The sequence below is a fragment of the Epinephelus lanceolatus genome, chromosome 18 (assembly GCF_041903045.1).
Source record: "Epinephelus lanceolatus isolate andai-2023 chromosome 18, ASM4190304v1, whole genome shotgun sequence".
NCBI lineage: Eukaryota > Metazoa > Chordata > Actinopteri > Perciformes > Serranidae > Epinephelus > Epinephelus lanceolatus.
In genome coordinates, this window is record NC_135751.1 from 42,463,591 (window position 1) to 42,477,022 (window position 13,432).

Below are 13,432 nucleotides of genomic sequence, written 5' to 3' on the forward strand. Positions count from 1 at the left end.
TTAACAGGTACCTGCCTTACATAGTTAGTTATGTTTCGTTTTTTTGCATTAAAAGCGTGGAGATTAAAAAGGCCGATAAAGGCCTGGGTAAAATTACAGATTTATTCGACTGGCACTCTCATGTCCTTTGAAGATCTGAAACAGAAGTTTGACATCCAGCAAAAACATTTTTTAAATGTCTTTAGATTAGGAGCTCCATCTTTACCTACTCTCTCCTCTGTGGAAGAAATAGCTGCAAAACACCACTCAAAGAAGAACAATCATGGACGGCTCCCAGATCTCCTCAGAAATGAAAAGACTTGCACAGTATGAGGACTTAAATAGTGAAATCTCAATCGAGGACTCACAGACAATGTGCTTGAATGCTCAGACACAACCAATAAACACTCATTTTAAATTACTTCAATACAAATGAATAATGAGTATATATTTTCTTCTGTCCCAGCTTACCAACACTCACCCAAAGTGAACATATATAAACTCAAAAATTAAAATCATAATTAACAATGTGATTATGACTCATGGGGTGGAAAAAAGCAAGTAAGACTAAAATATTTCCAGTAAAGAAGAAGTCTGGTAAATATGTGAGCAAATAAGAGACATAAGCATTTTTTAAAGCCATTGATAACTTAATATTAAAATGTAGACGCTTCTGAATTCATAGCATGTAAATATTTTACTTGAAAAACTGAAATTATAATAATAATTATAATGAAAAATATATTGATTTGTAGTTTTTAAAGCTGAATTTCAATATTGTGTGTATTTTATACATCATATTTTGTATCATATTTTCATTATCATTTATATTTTTTTTTTCAAATGTTCACATATACAGATAAAATAATACAACTTACAAAATTACAGAATTAAAATAAATTAATAAATAAATTGGTCAAATTCAGATCCAAAAATTCAACTAGAAAATTTTCAAATTGCAACTTTGGGGTAACCCAGGAGGGGACAAATAATCAGGCCTGAATGTTTACGTACAATCAAATGCTCATAAACGGCACAAACCTGACGACTTTCAGGAGCCCTGTCGTTCTCCATGGTCCAGTCATTTTTAGGTTTCAAATTTCTACATCATTTTTGGATCATATGACTGATGGACCGCGCTCTGAAATCAAAAAAGACTTTTCCTTCTCAGTCAAGTCTCACTTTCTTTATTCAACCAAACTCAAACTTCGTCAATCAAACTTCTCGATGTGTGATACAGAGTCAAACAGAAATCAAAGAGGAAAAATACAACATTAAAAATTAATGGAGTAAAAGATAAAAAAAAATAAAAAGATTTTAAAATGCAGCCAACGCCCCAAAAATAAGTAAAAAAAACAAAAACAACACAGGAAGAAGTAACCAAAAATGTCCTGAGCAGCTGTTGTTAAGTTCCCTCTGTCACATCCCTCTTACATTTTACCCAGCGTTCACACCCAGACAGACTCGAGCTGCAGAAGCCTCACTATGTGAACAACAGAAAATAATGAGTACAACATTTACAGGTTGATTACATATGATTACCTGAGTATAACCAGACATGAATACACAATCATATGTTGATCAATGAACATATGAATGTACACCGGTATACAAAACGAAATGTGTATTAATAATCAGAAATATATCTTCATCAGGTTAAAATGTTTGGAAAGTGGAAAGCACACCCATATTAATACATAATGCACACCCTGACACCATTTTCCAACAAACGTGTCACCAGATCATCAACAGATGTTGTAGAAGTGAGAGAGGTTTAAGGCGTGCCATGTCTCAGCTGTCACAACAGGGTAAATGTGAGCTCTCTCAAATCCATTGAAGTCAGTGAATACAGAAACAGAGTAAGCACCCATGTTGTCGATGAGAAGCCAGTCCCCCACATGACACTCAGGCATCCAGTAGTCTTCAGTTATTTTGTCATTGCTGTTGCAGGTTGGACCAAAAAGGACAGACCGGTATCTCCGCTCGCTGCTCTCAACAGCCTGCACAAACAGTGACAAATAAAATCCACATCACACATGTTGTCATATTCTCCCTCAATCTACTCCTTGAAATCTCATATATGCCATTGCGTTTTAACATCGCTGCATCCCTGCAGAGGCCGCACCAAACTACTGATCCATTTCACACTCCACTCTACCCTCACTCGTGAACAAGACCCAGAGATACTTGAACTCCTTTGCTTGGGCCAGTAACTCCCCCAATCAAGAGGGGGCAAGATTTATGTCCAATGACAACATTCAGTGCCAAGTGGAAGTACTGTCCTCTTTAGGTGGAAAATCAGTCATTTTATAAATTCAACAAGCTGCATTACATTGCCCATAATCAATATATCGACCCACCCACCACGATATGTAATCGACTTTAACCATTCAGCTGTAAACATGTTCAGATACTTCTTATGTGGTGACAGGGTTGATATTAACCAGCCCGCCCTCACCCAAAAAACGGCCGCAATTGACCCATATTTATGTTTACTGTAAGGCGGCGACCTCTAGTGGCCATAGTGATTATGACAGGAGCAAAGGAGAAAGTCAGGTGACGTAGCAAAAGACCAAAAAAGTCGACATAAAGACGAGGTCGTCGTGGGTGGATCATTGACACAGGAGATGATTCATATGAACCCAAAAGTCAGCGTAAGAAACGCACTTATTTCAGCCTGAATCATGATCGTTTTTCTAAACCTAACCACGTGGTTTTGATAACAGCAACTGTTTCATGTTGTTTTGAGAGTGATTGGCAAACGACTTATTCTGTTGTCCAGGTATGAGGACATGTTGTATTTACCCTGTGAGGATATGGTTCAACACTGTTGTGAGCAGTGTCATAGGTAACGCAGCTGATGGAGCCGTACATTCCATCGTTAAGGTAGTACATCATCATTCTGTCAGGGCTGTCTTCCTCTCCATCTGGGAAAAAAAAAAAACATTCAAAAATCACCCCACACACAAAAGTCACCCACACCATTAGTTTTTAAAGTCAAGACACATTTAAATACAAACACACGTGTGTTAAAACTGGATACTCAACATTTATGTACCTTCAAAAGACATATTTATACATTACCGTCATGTCCATCCATATCCTCTAAGACCACTCTCTTGGCAATGATGTTCATTGCCAGTGTGAAGACTGACTCCATGTAGAACCGCCCTGGTTCTGCAATGATCTTCACCCCACTGTCAGACGGGAAGAATTCATCCAGTGCTCCATTAATGACTTCTGAAAACTAGGAGGGATAAAAAATAATGGGTTAATGGGTTGGTATTTGGCACTTTCCTCCTGGACATCTGAAGAGGTAGGAAGCCCGACAGGAGGACCTCGTATGCACTTCCCCTGCTTTCTCACCTCTGCATGCTCACAGCAGGAGCAGGAGCTTTGTTCTGAATGTGGCCTGCTCCCGGCAGACACAGAACCTGAAGACCAGAGAAGTTAGCCAAACACATGGTTTGCAGCTAACTTTCCCGCCACAAGAAGGATCTGCACCTTTTAAAGCTGTCATCCACAACGGACGACCGCTGGGTTACAGGGCTACAACAAGCAGCACACAGCAACTCTTGTAGCTTCCTGTTGTCAGTCATTTTGTTGTCGGCTAGATGGCCTTTGTTTCACACACACAGACACACACACACACACACACACACACACACATGCTTGTACATTGTGACTAATTAAGATTGGTGTGTTTTGTTTGCTTTGCTTTCTAGTGACTAAATAGTTTTGGAATCAGACCTGCTGTCTGTTTAATATTTCACAAGAGTGAATGATCAATCATCCTCTGCCATGTCTAGGACTCCGAAATCCTTCAGCCTTCACTATTAATATGGTAATTCTAGTTATAGTAAATAATTCAATTATTAATCAGAGTTCCAAACTGATAGTTTGGTGTATTTTATGAGACTGATTTCATTAACTGGCTATCACTTTTCCCCTTTTGAGGAATGGTGCCCCACAGGGTGATTTAATGTAAAATGAGTCACATTATTTAATATATTTAATAATTATTATTAATAATTGTTAATTATTTCTGTAGTTACTGTTCTGACCTGTTACAAGGTCAGGTCCCAACAATAGGTATTTAAACCTCTATTCATATTCCAGACATTTCAGGGGCATTTTAAAACAACATGACCTACAGTAACCTGTATCACTGACATTACAGGCAACAAAGGCAAAGTTTCTACATGTGTTTCTATGAAGTACGAGCCATGTGATTAGAGAGCCCACGTGACAGATCATCGACTGGCGGCTGTGGCTCAGAGGCAGAGCGGGTCGTCCACCAATCAGAAGAACATCGGTTCGATCCTGGCTCCTCCAATCCGCATGTCGAAGTATTCTTGGGCAAGATACTGAACCCCAAGAGCATGTGAATGGTTACTGAGTAGCAGGTGGCACCTTGTATGGTAGCCTCAGCCACCAGTGTGTGAATGGCTGTGTGTGAATGGGTGAATGTGACTCAGCAGTGTAAAAAGCGCTTTGAGTGGTCAGAGGACTACAAAGGCGCTATACAAGTGCAGATCCATTTACCAATTAACAAGCACTACAACTGTATATTTTTTAATTTTACCTCTTCAAATTTCCCTTTGAGGTCTCCGGCCCCAGAGAACCCTCCACCAATATCCAAGAGTCTCATCTGGAATCCCTGCAAATTCTGAAAAAGACAACAATCAGTTGTTAGTGTTCATGTTGATTGTTAGAAAGGAAGAGTGGTTGTGCACTGTTCTACTGAGCAGACACACCTGGACAGGTATGACCTTCATGGAAGAGTCATCAGAAGAAAACCTTTCCTGTGTCCTCACCACTAAATTCAGCCTCACAACTTTGCAAAGAAACACTGAAACAAGCCTGATGCTTTCTGGAAACACGTCCTGTGGACTGATGAAGGTAAAACAGAACTTTTTGGACACAATGAGCAAAGGTATGTTTGGAGAAAAAAAACTGTTAAACACGGGGGTGGATGGATGATGCTTTGGGCTTGTGTTGCAGCCACTGGCAGGGGAAACATTTCACGGGTAGAGGGATGAAGAGAGCCACGCCCCTCACAGTCCCCCGACCTGAACATCATTAAACATCTGTGGACAGACCTCAAAGAGCAGAGCATGAAGACGGCCCAAGACTCTCACAGAGCTAGAAGCCTTCTGCAGGAAGAATGGGTGAATATCTTCCAAATAAGACCTAAGGACTCAAAATTGACCAAAACATTCAGTTTAATTCTTGTGTTCTGTTGCTACGACAATGACTTACCCCCATGTCAAAGACACGTCGTGCATCTGCTATGGCCTGCCTGAACGCCCCGCCGTCAGTGCAGCCACTGCCGACATGAAAGCTGACCCCGATGACCTCCAAGTCGAGCTCTCCGGCACGTTCCAGCAGCTTACCAACTGACTCCAGACTGGCTCCGAACTTTGAATTGAGTCTCACCAACGATTTGGAGTCATCCACTGCGATGCGGAGTACCAGTCTGGAAAGATTCAAAAGTATTAATACACTAAAAAGAGTCTACACTCAACAGAAACAAAAACATTAGTAGTTGGTCACTTACTTGGCTTTGGGGTGGCACAGAGAAATTTTTAGGAGTTCATCCTCATTATCAAAAGTCAACTTATCGACTCCATGAGCACAGGCGTATCTGATGTGTGACATCGGTTTGGCTGTATGTGCGTAAATGATTTTCTCAGGTGTCACTCCAAGGGACAGCATCATCTGGATCTCACCCTGTGTTAGACCCAAACATGTTTCAGATGAGCAGCTGAGAAGGAGACAACGTTTCTCTATGACAAAGAAAACAGAGCTAGATGATCTCTGAGATACCTTGCTAGCACAGTCGAAACCAGTGTCCAAAACATTCATCATCCTCAGAACTGCTGCTGTGTTGTTGCACTTCACTGCATAGAAAGGCTTGACTCGGGGGAGGTTAGTGATCCACCTGTGGTGCCTCTTCAGTATGCTGTCTAGATTTGCCACATGGAAAGGCTCTTCATTGTCCTGAATAAAATAAAAAAAAAATACCATAACATTTTATTTTGGAAAAATGAACATCCCAAGAATCTCAACTATCTCACAATTCTTCCACACAGCTCTCACCTTGTACAGTGTAGTCTGATGTATATCTGTTTCATGGATTTCACGTCCACTTGCTTCCCCTCACTTCTACAGTAAGGTTACCTTCGTCTCCGACCTTGTGATCAAATCGCTTTTTAGTTACTTCACTTCTCTCAGTTAGCTTTGTATATGTCACAAGGTGGAAGCGCTAGTTTTATTGTGTTTATCTTTTTTGTGTTTTTATATATTTTGCTTTGTCTTGCATGTTTTTATTGTGCTTGGTTTTACTATTTTCATTTGCATGCTTTCATTTTATAATCGTAAAGTTGTTGTGGTGCCAAATACCTGCACCTGGCAGAAAAGTCTGTTACAGATGGACAGTGAAGCCACCCAACCAGACAAGACTGTGTTGAATAACAACCAACGAGGTGGTGGGGAAGGAAGGCCTCAGCAAAAATAAGTTTGGAATAAAGAGGCCAGGTGTGCTGGATCGGGTGAAACCGAGAGAACAGCCGGGAGGACAGCTCGAGGAGAGTGCTCGAACCAGAGCAGAGGATGCACAAAGGAAGCAGCATCAGGGGACAGTGACGAGACGTCACTGTGTTGGAAGCAGCGTGGCAGTTGGCAGTCTATCCAGGGGTGATCCTCCGAGAGAAGCTGGTGCAGAGGAGCAACCGGCAGCCACAGCAGTACGAGGCATCATAGTTGTCGGGCAGAATTGGGAGCTCTGTCTGATTACGTGAATGTGCCTCACCTCAACTTAGGTGTAGTGGGTAATAGTGCTGTCGACCAATGACTGCCCACTGTCTTTGTAACAGGTTGCCTGTGGACGCATGGACTTTGGACATGGAGGAGTGGAGCTGCAGGTGCTGCAACGCCAATTTGGCCAGACCCTGTTGCCAGATAACTCTGCTGGACTGAGATAAGGACAATGATTGTTTTAATCCTCGAGCTTCTTCCCAGACATTTTTAAGAACATTTTACTTGGGCCTTTTATATTCTTTATGACTATTGCTTTGTTTTGAGAAAACAGTAATTTAGTATTTTAGATTTTTGTGTAGGTTCTTATATATACCACTAGTGGGTTTTTAGTACTGCAATTATTTTCATTTTTGTAACTTTTGTTTTTTTACCTCACCTCCACCCCTTGGTGTTGCTCTCCACCTGATTTTAGAACCCACTACGTATACCCCACCCCCTCTGACATACATATTGTTAATAGTATTTACCATTTGTTTTTGCATATACTGTTTTTGATCATTTCAATAGCGACGTTAGCCAGTCAGCTTGCATAGCTGGCAACTAAAATGAAGAGGAGCACCGTAAAGTTTATGATGTGGACAGCTCTATGGAGCTTTATAGCTCGCTTTCGCAAGATGGTTTGTGTCGGTCTCGTAATATTTTTGAAAGCTTTTCAAAGCAAGTGTGAAAAAAACATCAAGCTAACAATAGCTAATGTCTGAAAATCAGGCTAACGACGTAACAAATGGTAAATACTCTAAACAATGAGTACAAAAATCACAATGAAAAGTGGAGTAACAACTAACGTAAGGATTAAATTAAAAAGCACTGTGATTACTAAGGTTGGAGAAGAATGTAATAATGTTATTGTAGAGTTGACAGGAAGTCAACAGATATTCCAGTATTGTTGATAGTATTTACTGGGGTTTTTGTATGTTGTGTTTTTTTTTTTGTTTTTTTTTTTAAATCATTTTGATTATCACCTTAGTTTCTTACTAGATAACTGATAATGTTGGGTTAGTCACTCAGTGCAACACAATCTTTGGAGCTTAGCCAACATTACGTTGCTACGGCCCATTTTTACACTCAGTTTTTAGAAGAGCTGCCAAAAATATTGAAGTGACTGTCTGTCTTAAGAAAGCAAGCAGTAAAGCTCTGGTTAGCTGACTGGCTATTTCAAGACTGAGGTGCATATCAAAATGATCAACACCACATATACACAAACACAAACTGTACTTATATGTATAAAGCTAACTGTGAAAACTGAAATGGCGTTAACTAACTAATGGATGAAAAGCCACTGAGATCGAAGGCTAAGGTCTGACGTAAATGTTACAATAGAGCTGACAGGAAGTAAAGAGACGAGCAGTTTGTTAAACAGATATACAAAACACTACATTGTGCAAGCAGAGAATTACACAGATAAATAATTCAGAAAACTTAAGAGTTAACTCTCTGATACTCACCAATAAACCACGCTCTTTTATTTTATAGTCTATGAAATCACTGATGGTCCTTCCGTTGTCTAAGATGTCAATGTGATATTTCTCAGGGGAGACAACTGATCCGTTTGTAGTTACTGGCGCTGCAAGAGTTTTAGAATTTAGAATTTATTTCGGTCTGCAAATAGAAATGCGAACATCGTGTATTAATCCACAAATTCATGTAAATAAAGTCAAATCCTCTCACAGTGCAAAACATTACAATAAAATATCACATATATCATATCATATTTAGCAATCAACAAGAAAACAAACCAAAATAGGTTAACAAGGCAAAACAGCAACAAAGACAAAATACAACACACACACAAGTTCCTGTATCCTGTTCTTCTACGTCAGTACTACAGTGTGATCATCCATTTTCATATTTCATCAATATGTTCTTTTTAACCTTTTGTTTAAACCTATTCAATGTTAGACATGTTTTCAGTTCCTCACCACACCTGTTCCATAAACTCACTCCTTTAACTGAGATACAATGTAGTTTGACGTTGGTCCTCACCTTAACATGAAAATACCAATCTTAGCACACTGACTTGACCTTCGCTCTTCTGTAACAACTTTTGGATGCTTTTAGGCGACAACTGTTTTTTTGCTCTGTACATCATTTGAGCCGTTTTAAAGTCAACTAAATGTTCAAATTTAAGTCTTTAATAAATAATGAGTCTGTTGGTTCTCTGTGTGAGGTTTTGTTCACAATTCTTAGGTCTCTCTTTTGAAGTATGAAAATTGGAGTTGTATTTTATATGTATTTCCACACACTTCCACATATTAAGTAATGTATGACAGACTAGTGTATAATGAGGCTTGATTCAGAGGATCTTTATATAATATTGCAGTTGACTTTTAAATTTTGGCTTTGATACAGTTTATGTGAGGCTTCCAGCCCAGATATTATCGATTAAAACACCTAGAAATTTAATATCCAATACGCCTTCAATTTCAACTTTATTTACCACAAGTTTGCTGTTTGAGTACCAAAAACTATATTAATAATATATTCTAAAACTATATATTTCCATCTCTTTAGCGTTTCCAATTATTTCCCCATTGTATCCAAAAGTTGTTTTGACTTCTTACCACTATAAAATAAATTTGCATCATCTGCAATTAATATAATTTTTAATACTTTGGAAACCTCACATATATTATTAATATCCAAAATAATAAACAATGGCCTCAACACTGAGCCTTGGAGAACCCCACAGGTGATCTTTTATAGTTGTGAATCACAGTTATTTATGTGTACATAGGGAAACCTATTCTCCAAGTAACTGCTTAACCAAGAAAGTGCTAATTCCATTTTTGTAGTTTCTTTAATAATAAATTATGGTCAGCCGTATCAAATGATCATGAGACCGTGAGACATGGGCACCGCCTTCATGTGTGTTCACGTGCTTTCGCTGGTCTCACACACGTGAGCGCGGTGCCCAGAGAGGCAGTCAGAGCTACAGGCTACAATGAGGCTAAAAACAGAGTTCAAATGAGGTTTTTCCAAACAACTTTTTATGTCGGGGCTTCAGGACACTTGGATCACTACGGACGAGCAGTATGGAGATATTTTGTGGTTTCAATGATGTGTTTTTGGACGTTTGAATCTGGGGCGCCGTCAGCCTCCATTAGGTGGAGTTGTGTTGCTACCTCCTCTCCCCTTGGATCTCTGCAAGTGATGTGAGGACTCTAAAACTTCACCTGAGCCTCCCTCGACATATGGGTGAGTAGATAATGGCTGAATTTACATTTTTGGGTGCACTATCCCTTTAAGTGTTTTAACAATATCAGTAACTTCTTTTTAATCTGCTCCCTCAATAAACGCTGAGGTTTTTATTTGAATATCTTTACTTCCCACATCATCTCTACTACCAGAACCAACATTTCTTGCACACTTTTTGTATACACTTGTTTAACCGTGGCTTTTCAACAAAGTTCTGATTCACTAGAGAGATGATAAGAAGTAAAAGACAAAAGCATAAAATGAATACATATTGTAAATTTGAGGTTGGATCATAATCAAAATCAGCCTTAAATGTATTTAAGAGCTATTTACCTTTATTGTGCCATGCTAGACACTTTAAAAACCCAAAATATCACAACATATCAAACATCTGCCTCACATTATATCACGTTAAACATCACAGAGTTTCATGCTCAAGTTCAAGTTTTTCTTTCTCCTTACCAAGGCCCAAGTGCCCCTCCATTATGATGCAAACCTGAGAATCTAAATTAGTGTAAGTGTTATCTTAGCATTCCTATGAAACTATTAGCTGGAAGTGAGTTTGACATAAAGTACTGACATACATCCAACTAACTTTTCCCTTTCCTCTGAGAGGTCTCTCAGTATCCTAAAACAAACTAACAAATTAGGTGTTAATCCGTTTGCCAGAGGGCAACAAGCTGTTTATTCTGGTCGTTACGGCATTTTTGTTGATGTTCTGTCACAGTCAGGAGGTACAGTATGGGGAAGTTAAAGGACATATTACATAAATTAAATTCTTAATTGCATATATTTTCACATTCTCACACTGTGAGCATTTGTACGCTATTCAGTATTCTGCACACTCCATCCTCTTCATTTTAACACTCTGTACAGCTTTTTACATTTTAACATATATTTTACGTGTGTGAATGCTGATTTAGCATTATCATTATTGAGATTTGAATCTTTATTCTTATTCAACCTTCCATACACATTACTTCTGCATACTTCCAGCTACAGAAACCTTACAGACGTACTCAACTTTTTATGCTATTAAACTTTTTTTTACTATGGAGAAAATCTTCAAAACTTCTTAAACTTACTCCACTTTGAAATGCTCCTGCTACCACACACTTTAAGCTACAGACTTCTCTTAAACTTTAAACGGGTCACAAGCTTTTGAACTATTAACCTTGTATACAGCTTTTTTATATACAAAGCCATTACACTCGTACAATAATCCATTATTTACCTTAACTAAAACTAAAACCTTAACATGCACACACCAGACTAGTCAGTTAACGTTTTGTCTCCTGACCTGAAGGCTGCATCCTGCTCCCTGACATTGCTGTTCATCCATAGCTTTTGGTTGGGAAACACCTTTATTGTTCTCAGTGCTGTCACATTCTTTGTGCAAAAGTTAATGTATCCCAAAACTGAAACCATATATTCCTTCAGTCTTTCCCCCTGCAAACAGTTCCCAATCTGTGTTGTCAAAACACTGCTCTGCCATTACATGCAGGATGTTATGGGAAAATGTTAAAGGCATAATTCATTGCAATAAAATGAAGGGCTTACGTGGTGCCAGTTGTATTTCTCTCATCCAAGAAACGGTGCCTTGCCCTTGTGTCATGTTCTCCTCGTCTAAAATGGAATTTCAGTTTTCACAGTTTTGTGAAACAGCAGAATGACTCTAAAATGAACTGTTAAGTCCAGTATGGGAATGACAGATGCCTGGATGTGTATCTGTGCTAACCCTCCTAACAAGAAGGCGGTCCATGTCACCTGATCAGAGACACACAACCTTCAGCGAATGAGGACATGATAGCTCACAGTGTAGACATAGAAATGCAAAGGTAATAAGTTACATACACAGTCTTTCTATTTATTTAGACAAAATGGAAAAGTCTGACAATTCCGGTTTTCATCCATCCATCCATTTTCATCCGCTGATCCGGGGCCGGGTCGCGGGGGCAGCAGGCCAAGCAAAGCACCCCAGACGTCCCTCTCCCCGGCAACTCTTTCCAGCTCCTCCTGGAGGACTTCAAAATATTCCGAGGGCCAGATGAGATATATAATCCCTCCAGTGTGTTCTGGGTCTGCCCCGGGGCCTCCTACCAGTGGGACGTGCCCAGAACACCTCTAACAGGAGGCGCCCAGGAGGATCCTGATCAGATGCCTGAGCCACCTCAACTGACCCCTTTCGACGCGAAGCAGCAGCGGCTCTACTCCGAGCTCCCTCCAGATGTCTGACTCCTCCCCCTATCTCTAAGGCTGAGCCCAGACACCCTACAGAGGAAACTCATTTCAGACACTTGTATCTGTGACCTCATTCTTTCAGTCACTACCCAGAGCTCATGACCATAGGTGAGGGTTGGGACGCAGATGGACCAGGAAATCGAAAGCTTTGCCTTCTGGCTCAGCTCCCTCTTCACCACAACAGACCGGCACTGTGAACAAGACCCTGAGATACTTGAACTCCCTCGCTTGAGGCAGTGACTCTCTCCCAACCCAGAGAGGGCAAACCACTGGTTTCCGACAGAGGACCACGGCCTCAGACTTGGAGGTGCTGACTCTCATCCCCACTGCTTCACACTCAGCTGCAAAACGCTCCTGTTTTGATCAACATTCTAAATCTGTTTGGACGAAGAAGCAAATGAGTTTGGTGGGACGAAATGGGATCTCCATGATGGTGACAACAGATCACTGAATGTGACAGCTTGTCCGCTACACCTCAAAGAGAATATTGTTTTCATCATCATTATTATTATCATTGTTTTCATTTATACACTTCAAACTGACGAAAGGAAATGCAAAACAACAAAACATGAAATCTGAAATGTTTTTTTTTTTCTGAAAATGCACAAACTCAAAGACAAATAGAAAGACTCTTCTTTAGTTCCATGTAAGGATAGTGCACCCAACATGAAAACTCAGCCATTATCTACTCACCCATATGCCGAGGGAGGCTCAGGTGAAGTTTTAGAGTCCTCACATCACTTGCAGAGATCCAAGGGGAGAGGAGGTAGCAACACAACTCCACCTAATAGAGGCTGACGGCGCCCCAGATTCAAACGTCCAAAAACACCTAATTGAAACCACAAAATATCTCCATACTGCTCGTCCGTAGTGATCCAAGTGTCCTGAAGCCCCGACATAAAAAGTTGTTTGGAAAAACCTCATTTGAACTCTGTTTTTAGCCTCATTGTAGCCTGTAGCTCTGACTGCCTCTCTGGGCACCGCGCTCACGTGTGTGCACACAGTTCCTCTCCCCTTGGATCTCTGCAAGTGTTGTGAGGACTCTAAAACTTCACCTGAGCCTCCCTCGGCATATGGGTGAGTAGATAATGGCTGAATTTACATTTTTGGGTGCACTATCCCTTTAAAATTAAGGTCTCTATTGTCAGGTTTGTGTTTTCTCTTTGTGTGTCTGTGGTAAAGAAGCACAACTCTG

At 40.1% G+C, this 13,432-nt stretch overlaps 1 protein-coding gene across 1 annotated transcript; it reads right to left on the reverse strand.

The window, feature by feature from the left end:
- Positions 1–1,159: 1,159 nt before the first annotated feature.
- Positions 1,160–12,748, reverse strand: LOC117269044 (ornithine decarboxylase-like). Its single transcript, XM_078161063.1, has 9 exons — positions 11,557–12,748; positions 8,247–8,365; positions 5,809–5,982; positions 5,540–5,712; positions 5,242–5,458; positions 4,565–4,648; positions 3,064–3,226; positions 2,770–2,906; positions 1,160–2,009 (listed from the first exon to the last, which is right to left on the reverse strand). Exons 1-9 carry the CDS (start codon positions 11,609–11,611, stop codon positions 1,725–1,727), a joined length of 1,407 nt encoding a protein of 468 aa, XP_078017189.1. The 5' UTR covers positions 11,612–12,748; the 3' UTR covers positions 1,160–1,724.
- Between the last annotated feature and the right edge of the window lie 684 nt (positions 12,749–13,432).